General features: G+C 35.6%; 1 long non-coding RNA gene and 1 gene segment (V, D, J or C); both read right to left on the bottom strand.

Annotated features, from left to right (window-relative positions):
- Nucleotides 1-283: 283 nt before the first annotated feature.
- On the bottom strand, nt 284-1,178 carry LOC125257471. The segment is given in 2 exon segments: nt 284-953; nt 1,061-1,178. Coding segments are annotated over 2 exon segments (450 nt in total).
- Nucleotides 1,179-3,410: 2,232 nt separating this feature from the next.
- On the bottom strand, nt 3,411-8,002 carry LOC125257495. Of its 2 annotated transcripts, none has more exons than XR_007182399.1 (5): nt 7,468-8,002; nt 6,267-6,876; nt 5,345-5,592; nt 4,827-4,956; nt 3,411-3,719 (listed from the first exon to the last, which is right to left on the bottom strand). It is a non-coding gene; the product is annotated as an uncharacterized LOC125257495 (long non-coding RNA). The 2 variants fall into 2 exon arrangements; XR_007182400.1 differs by having other exon boundaries at nt 5,345-5,485; nt 7,468-8,001.
- Nucleotides 8,003-9,908: the final 1,906 nt, after the last annotated feature.

Here is a 9,908-nt window from a genome sequence, read left to right as displayed (position 1 = left end):
CAGAGCACAGGGTGATGGTAAGCAGATATGTAGTTCTTGAGAGAAGGAGAGAATGTAATACTGTCCTGATTTTGTCTTGCAGATGCTGGCGGAGAGATGCAATGGAGGGAGATGACGGAGACACTCACACACACAGGCAGGCAGGCACACGAGGAGAACAGGAGACGAAGGAGATGGAGGAGATCACTGGAGCAGGTAAGTATGTCGTTGGGATTCCTTAAGGTAAGCATACATGTGTAGTAGTGCAAACGAGACCGGACAGCGAGTGTGTGTGAGTGTGGTGGTTTTGTAGTGGTGGTGATTGCAGTGCTGATGAGTAACAGGTGGCGGTGATCAGTACGCTGGTGATTGAGTGCGTGGGTAAGGGAGTGAGGTGGAACCTGACGTGTCTGTGACAGATGATAACATCAAAAGAATTTTTAATTAGCTTAAACAATACTGATGAAGCTCAACAAAGCTGATATTAAGATCATATTTGTGTTTCTGCACTGTTGAGTGTGTGTGAAAGTGTGTGAAAGTGTGTGAAAGTGTGTGAGCAGCTGCAGTATCAGTTCAGTCACTGTGACTCTGACTGACGGAGGTTTTTGTACGACTCTTTATCACTGTGTGAACACAGTCACCTGCACAATTACCACGATAATCTGTTCTGCAATGGAAACTCTGACAGTAATAATGTCCAGCATCTTCAGTCTGGACTCCACTGATGGTCAGAGTGAAATCACTGTTAGATCCACTGCCACTGAATCTAGATGGAGTTCCTGACTGGATGAGGTTGGTCCAATAAATCAGGAGTTTAGGAGCTTCTCCAGGTTTCTGTAAGTACCAGCTGAATAAGTATATCCCAGAATAACTGTACAAATCTCTGCTGGTTTTACAGTTGATGTTCACAGTTTGTCCTGGTTGAGCTGCTGTCATTGAGGGACTCTGAGTGACGGTGATCTGTCCTCTACACTCTGAAACACACAACAAGAAGAAAATCAGCAGAAGACATTAATGATCTTTACCAGAACAAGTTCATGTACTGTAGTAAATGTAGTAAATGCAGTAAAGTGAGTGTCACCGTTGAGCAGCAGCAGCAGAGAGCAGATGATCAGAGCGTGTGTCCTCATCTTTACTGGGAATGAGTGAAACTGAAGGACACTGATGTTGGATTTACAGTCGGACTGACAGACGCTCTGATATTGAGCTCCAATCACAGGGGTGGGACACAAATTCAAAGCGTTTCCTCTCAAATGTGACACAGACACTGACAGCAGAGCAGAAATGTTAAGAATTAAATTTCCCTCATCAAACACTGCTGCAGCAAACTGGATGTTTAAAAATAATTGTGACATTTTTGTCTGTATTTTGACTCTCACGATTACATTTATTATTTTAAAGCCACCTTCATTTTATAAATAAACTTCACTCAGTGGAGCATGAAAACACCTGCAGATACATGATGAAAAAAACAAGAACATGCGGCCAAATTATGAACCTCACAGAGAATATATAAATGTATTTTTTTGAGGTGCACATGCATGACAAACACATTTATAGTTATTTTGAGTGTTTCTGGTGTCACAGGATCATCAAACTTTGAGACAGTTGAGTTTGACTAACAGAGAGACGAGGTTTGTTCATATTCATTAGTTTACATCTGAAACATAAATTCAGTTAAAAGTGTAAATTAAAATTCTTATCTTGCTTATCAGTTAAAACTTGGTGTCAGTAAGTTAAATAAAACACAAAATACATGCTTAAATAAATACATATGTAGTTTAGTCCATAAATAATGCATTTATATTTTTAATTTATAGAGTTATGCATATATAATGGCATAAATATGAATGCATGCATACATAAACAAATAAAGTAATTGTTCCAGAGGCTTAGATATGTATCCTTCTTATTTTTCAGTGCAGATATAGACTGTTTTCTGTGAATGTACAAGATTTCAGATTCATTAATGAAATAACGAGAAGAAGAATAAAGTGCAGTAAACAGTGAAACTATTCACACTACAGACAAGTGTGTTTATAATGAAGACAATACATTAAAATAATACGGCAGTTTGCAATATCAAGCAGCACAATGAGCTGTTTTATACATCTAAAAATAAGTGTAAGCGGATCATACCGGAAGACACACACTGAATTTAAAAATGATGTTAAACATAAGGTGGTGTCATAGAGGCCCATTCGACCGCTCCGGACACATCAACACAACGGTCAACATGACGCTGTTCATCACTCACACTTACAAATCAATGACTTTCATCAAAAATATCACAGCATTTTGCAGCATATAAACCACTGAGCTTTAAACTCCAGACGGACAGAGGAAAACCTTTCAGAGGTGAGGATGTGCTGGTTTGTGTTTTTGTATAACTCAATATGTAAAATCACATTAATGATCAACTAAATGCTGTGAAAATAGCAGCTAATGTCTATTGCATATATAGATATTCATATGTGAATGAGGTTATGAAGGGAATGAGGCAGTAGAGGGTGATACTGATTATTCCTTAAATATCTGCCACACATCTTCCTCTTGGAGCTCGTGGACATGCTGGAAATCACTAGAATGAGAGTTGAGGTCTGGACTGTGTTCTGATAGAGGACTGTGTGTGTTCATTAAGTGGAAGTTGATTTGATTGTTTTGCTGCTTGAGGTTTCTGCAACTATTTATGAGTGTTTGATGTTTTTATACTTGTGATTTATGTCAGTATTGTTGTTCTTTTGTATAATAACCACACCTTGATCCACATGTTGATCCATATCTCAAATAAAAGCAACTAATGGAACTTTGTGTTTTATAATCGATGCCCCACAGTGATTTTACGATTTTCTCATGAAACTTTATTACAGAGGTTGCAGATGCACCCATATGAAAAAAACCTGTATGTTTCATATACAGCAACCATATATATTCTTTACTCAAATCAGCCAGAATTTCCTTATGTGTTTCATATAAGTCCAATACATGTCATATACAAAATCAGACCGATTATGGCCACTTTCATACTAAAAAGCACACATAAAACTTGTATGGGATTTTTAGGTCATATATGAATACTGCAAAATTCTTATATGAGTTTTACATGACAACAGTATGTAATAGTATATGATTTTAGTAGAAAATGTGTATGAATATCAGTAAATTTCCTATACAAATCATTTAAAATTCTTGATTGAATCATATGCAAGTCATATAGGATTCATTTAATTTTGCATGATTTGCTCATATGAATTTTATACAGATTATATATGTTTTTAATAGGTAAATTGTGTGTCTGTTCTTCAAACTTTATATGTTTCCATCTAATTCCTCATATCTCTACATATAATTATCTTTTATGATTTCAGTAAATATTACAATATCTCTGCATATACAAATCATATATGATTTCAGTCAATTACTTGCACAAATTTACATTAGAAATACTTTTATTTCAACACAATCAACAAGACAATCAAATTATACTCCACAAGAGTAATTTAAAATTACAACTTGATATCAAACTGAACTTTGCGAAGGCAAAACACACACACACAAACACACTCCAACAACAACAACAAAATACCTTGAACACACTGTCACGGCTATCAATCATCAAAGACCATTAAGGTTTTCAGATGTTTTTGTGTATTCTTCCCTCTAATTTCAGTAAGTTTGGCATTAATTGCTGTACCAATGCTGGCGGTCACCACATGAGGACACTTTCTGCAACGTTGCTCCTGTGAGACAAACAAATAAAAGGCAAAACATTGCTGATGTTAGGAAACAAAGTTGCCCACAGTCCATGACTACATATCAAGTTAGACAAATCAACAGCAGCATGTTTGGGGATCTGGACTTCCAAATGGAACCAGAAAGTTGTGAGTTTGACAAGAATTGCTACTATTGTGGCACTGAGCAAGACACTTAGAAGGATTATTTCACTTTTAAATGAAAATTATCCCAAGCTTTACTCACCCTCAAGCCATCCTAGGTGTATATGACTTTCTTCTTTCTGATGAACACAATTGGAGAAATATTAATAGATATCCTGACACATCCAAGCTTTATAATGGCATGGCAGTGATAGTGATCAATGAGTATAAGGCTGAAGAAAGTACCTCCATCCACATCCATCTATTATAAACGTACTCCACACAGCTCTGGGGGCCTAATAAAGGCCTTCTGAAGCGAAGCGATGCATTTGTGTAAAAAAATATTCATATTTAAACAAGTTATGAAGTAAAATATCTAGCTTCCACCAGACCGCCATCCATATTCAAGTTACGAAGAAAGTGTAAAACTCTTGCAGTTTTAGCTTACACTATGTCCTACACCTTCCCTAATAAACTTACGGAAAAAACTGTAACTGACGTGATTCCAATTTACTTCATAACTTGAATATGGATTGCGGTCTGGCGGAAGCTAAATATTTTACTGCATAACTTGTTAAATATTGTTAAATTTTTAACACAAATGCATTGCTTCGATTCAGAAGGCCTTTATTAAGCTCCCTGGAGCCGTGTGGAGTATGTTTATGATGGATGGAGGCACTTTCTTCAGCCTTATATTCATTGATCCCGTTCACTGCCATTATAAAGCTTGGATGCATCAGAATATTTATTAATATTTCTCAGATTGTGTTCATCAGAAAAAAGAAAGTCATATACACCTAGGACAGCTTGAGGGCAAGTAAAGCTTGGGCTAATTTTCGTTTGAAACTGAACAAATCCTCTAACCTAAACTTACTCCCACTGGATCACATTGAATATAGTAATAACAACAACAACAACAACAACAACAACAGGGTTTCAGCACTTCATTGACTAGATAAACTAGTACACTACCTGTTCTGCTGGAAGGGCTCTGTAATTACTCTGTGGCAAATCCTGTCCCATCTTCCAAGTTATGTGACTGATGCGGACGAACACTGAGACTTCAGGGCCATCTTCACTTCATTTAACAGATTTGGTAGCTCTAGCAACAAAAATATAGCAAAATAAAACATGATAAAGCAATCTCTTACACCTATTTACTATGTGTACATATGGTCATCTAAGCTGATGAATTTAATGTTAATGATGCGTTTTACAAAGCCATCATGCCAGATGTTAGAGGTTGGAAAACTTTCAGGTTTCTTGTCATATACTTGATAATGCAATTAATTACCAATAATTATTAAATTCTTTGTCTTAACTTTACATAGCAAGTTGAATAATAATATTGAAGCAATAGCAGTTCTGCAAAAAAATTTAAAGTTTGAAGTGCAAAGACAGTAAAAACTACTAAAGTAATCCACCAAACAGTTTGATAGCTGGCTGCTGATTCACAACAGTAAAATAACTAGTATGTGCATTTTTCTTACTTTTTTGTCATCATTTCTCAATTTTTCGTTTTCCTCCATTTTTTCAGCCTCTTCTGAGTCTCTGTCGAGGTTGTGTTTGATACTCATCAACAGTAATTAATTTCTCTGTGGTTTGGGAATCACTGTCCTTTTCCTTTCGGTCTGTCAAGAAACAAGAAACAAGAGATGGAAATGATACGCATTCATTTTCTTAGATATTTGTCTTCTTACCTCAATAAATGTAAACAGATGAACATAAATGACTGTACCTGAAGGGGAGGGAGGCAAAGGAGATGTTAATACTTTATTTTAAGGGTCCACAATTATGCATGTTACACACATACACACTAGTAATTAATGATCAACTTAAATAGGCTAGTAAGGGCATATTAGCCGTTATTTAAACCATATTTTTAGTGTAGTAAGGTACTTCAATTAAATAAACTGAACAATAAGAAGCTAGTAACTATGTTTAATCAGTGATGGTTTAGTTATAAATTGCTAAAAGTTGTAAAGTGAAAGTTATATTTCGGTTTATTGACCAGAATAAACTATAATTATCACGTTCACACCCATGGAAAGAAAGTAAGGCCTTGCAAAACACAACAATTAACTTTTGATTCAGACATTTCCATAAATCATATGAATATCTCAAATTGACACAATCAAATTAAATATTAATAGGCAGTTATTAAACACACCGACACTAATATATAACTCTTTATCTCATTTCATGACACAATTATCACATTTACTCGTGTTAGCTTTAGCCCATGTGGTAATCAGTTCAGCTCGCGCTGTGTGCACGCGGCCTACTCAAAACGGCTCAGAAATTAATCATTTTAGAAACTTCAACATGTCATTTACATTATTAATATCTGGAATTTCACTCCCTAAAGCAGAATAGAAACATATCTTTATTCACACAAGGAAGATTACTCACAATGCTTCAACACTCTGGGATCCGCTCCGTCTCTCTCTCTTCTCTGTCTCCGACGACATCACTTCAGGCTGACGCATCGACTTCAAAAGCTCCACTTTCAGTGCACTCACTCACATTTCCAGTTATATCAATGGATTTTCTGGAGAAACTGTCTGGTCCGTCTGTGCTGATCTGCTCTGACTCGCTCTCATCTGCTCACGCTGAAAGCAGCGCCGGCGAGACCAGTGGGCGGGACTTATGAATGCGCCGCTACTATTGGCTCTTAGGGGTGTCTCTCATTGCAGCACGAATCAGGGATTGGATGAATCTCTTTTTCTTCTAGAATTTGTTTTCCTTTTCTTAGGTTACCCGGGTTACACATCAATTAATCTGAGCCAGAATCAGATCTGATTTCAACCTCTTTTTAAAGTCTTTTGCATAGTGCATATTCCTGCAGAGCGGCTGAATTCTTGATTTTCTTGATTATTTCCCATTTGTAAAAACTTGCTCTGTTTTATAGTCACACTAGTGTGGGGTGGATGTGTCTGTTTTGCACTCTTGATATTTTAGAGCGTGACCCCTTCATTGTTGTGCACTTTTTTCTGCACAGTGGTTTATTTGTAGTTTGTACCTTTTCAAATTTTAAATGGGATATATCCATCCAGTGAATTCCTACGACTTAGGTTTGGGTTTGATTCTAATAAATGTATATTCTGTGATGATATAGAAACCACAGATCATCTATTTTTTCATTGTATGTATGTGGAGGATTTATGGTCTGATATTCATGACTGGCTTTATCCAAAGGTGCCTCACCTTGGAAACTTCACTCTAAAGGACATCACTTATGGACTTATAATGAACAGTAACAAAGATTACTTCCTGATTAACAACATTATTATGCTGGGAAAATTGTATATAGCCTATTTATAATTATATTAATTATAATTTCTTTCATATATAAAAGCCCTCCAAGTGATGAAAAAGAAAAATGCAATAAAGCTTTTCTCCATTATAGAAGAATATGATTTAATAGAAAAACCCTAGCCCCCTTTATTAGATGTTATTTAATTATTATTTATTTTTATATATTTTTGCTTATGTTATATTGTATTCTCTCATGCACCTGTTCTGTAATTTGTAATGCAACAGTGTGTTAATAATGCCATGTTGTTTGTACATTACTAATCGGTTAATTAAAAAAAAAAATTGTAGTTTGTACCACCAAAACATTCTCAGAGTTTTTGTATGTTTTCGTATTTCCCATTAATTTCCTATGGCAGTCATTTTTAACCGCAAAGGAGCCAAGTGTGACTTTTTCTCCTGACCCTTTAACATATCTGAATCATGTCCATGATTTTTGTGTTCACAGAGCTAATGCAACTAACGTCACCAAGTGTCATCCCACGTTAAAATGTTAATCTAATTAATTAGTTTTGTAATTAAAATGTTAATTTTGTAATTAATATATGTAGGGCTCCACTTAGGACAAGATAAGAGCGAGGACATGAGTAAAGTACAGCCTTACTGATGCACTATGTTTTATATACATCTTAAGAGATATGGTGGACATTCATAGGCCTTAAATTTGCATTATTTTCCTATGTTTTTACATCATGAAAATCTGTAAGACTTTAGTTATATGTGGGACATATATGACATATAGGATTGAAAATACATAAATATTATGCAATTTGTATATGCGGTTTTTGCAGCATATATGTCCCTTATAATATTCTGTTGGAACATATAAGAATCACATATGTTTTTAACAAAACTTTTCCATATGGGCAGTCAGGAGTTCACTTGCTCTCCAGTGTTCACAGACCAGATCTGACTGATCCAATATGGTGGACGACTCACATGTAGATCTCAATCATGTCACTGATCTATAAGAGCACAAAATCTCAAGGCAGATATACATTTTCCACAACATTTTTAGTCTAAAGAGGGTATGAATATGAGGAAATTTAACAGTGACACTGATGGACTTTGTCTGTTTCTCTCAGCTAATGCTTTGATTTCTGACCTCAATAATTTATAAAAAAAGATTAATTTAGATGATTTTATTTCAGATGTTTGTGTGACGATGTTGTTTCAGATCCTCCTTTGAGCAGCTGCAGTATCAGTTCAGTCACTGTGACTCTGACTGACGGAGGTTTTTGTACGACTCTTTATCACTGTGTGAACCACCGTATAAACTCTGACAGTAATAATGTCCAGCATCTTCAGTCTGGACTCCACTGATGGTCAGAGTGAAATCACTGTTAGATCCACTGCCACTGAATCTAGATGGAGTTCCTGACTGGAGGCGGTTTGCATAATAAATCAGGAGTTTAGGAGCTTCTCCAGGTTTCTGTAAATACCAGGCTAAACAATCAACCCCACTAGGTCTGTACACATCTCTGCTGGTTTTACAGTTGATGTTCACAGTTTGTCCTGGTTGAGCTGCTGTCATTGAGGGACTCTGAGTGACGGTGATCTGTCCTCTACACTCTGAAACACACAACAAGAAGAAAATCAACTCAAAACTTTGACAATATACTTGAAGAAATGAATTGATATCAAACTTGTGCTCCACAAACCTTGAGAAAACGCTGTGAGAGTCCAGATGAAGATGATGATGAAGGTCATGTTGATGAAGATTGTTGTGTGTGTCAGTGATGAAGTGTTAAACTCACAGCACTATAAACACTCTCAGAGCACTGAAGCATCTGATCAATATGCAAACACACTCCAGATCATTTACCTGAAGACAGTCACTCATTATCAGACACAAAATACAATTACTGAAGTGAAAATATAGCGTAAAAATAATCCTTTTCATAATATTTGGTCTTCTAATTGCCAACATGTTGTAAATTGTATCAGATCATTCTGTCCAGAATAAATCTGCAAGATTTAGTAAATTAACCTGAATCTCCTGTGAGACTCTGAGAATATTTTTGGATTGAAACGTCACTGTTAATCCCCAAATTTACACCAAATCCACACTGTAAAAAAAGTCAGTAAAATATACAGCAAAACACCGTCAAATTCCAACGGTAATGGAGCGTAAAACCAAAAACTTCCTTTTACTGTATTAAATAGATTGAATAACCGTTAATTGTGAGACTGGATAAAACTTTGTTTTTTACTGTAATAAAATGTTGAAATTATAAATATTTTCTGTGAAAACAAATAAATATGCATACATTTTACAATTAAATATTGTAATGTTGAAAATGTCTAAAAACCTTAGATTTTATGGTATTATTTGAGTAAAACTACATCTTTTGGGGTTGTGCACATTGGAATTCACAGTATAAATCTGTAGATTTTTAAGCAAACAAAAACATTCATTTTTACAGAAGATGTTAAAAAATCCCACTAAACACTGGACGTCGGATAGACATGCAGATCATGTCTATATTAGGTCCGTCGGTCCATGACCATTTCCTATTAATTGTCATTTAAGTGAAAGTACTTAACTATACACGCAGCAAAATCCCCAGTGTTAAATTAACACCCAAAGTGAACATAAGAGTCCATCTTACCGGGTGTTAAAAAGTAACACTGAAGCAGTGTTAAAGTTAATGAGATAATTGATTGATGATTGAGTGATGATTGACAATTAGTGGAGACTGATGTTAATAAGCAGAATCACTGAAGAAACAACAAGAG

This window comes from Megalobrama amblycephala, linkage group LG22 (genome assembly GCF_018812025.1).
Source record: "Megalobrama amblycephala isolate DHTTF-2021 linkage group LG22, ASM1881202v1, whole genome shotgun sequence".
Lineage (NCBI taxonomy): Eukaryota > Metazoa > Chordata > Actinopteri > Cypriniformes > Xenocyprididae > Megalobrama > Megalobrama amblycephala.
The sequence above is the reverse complement of the archived record's forward strand: the minus strand, read 5'-3'. Positions and strand labels throughout refer to the sequence as shown.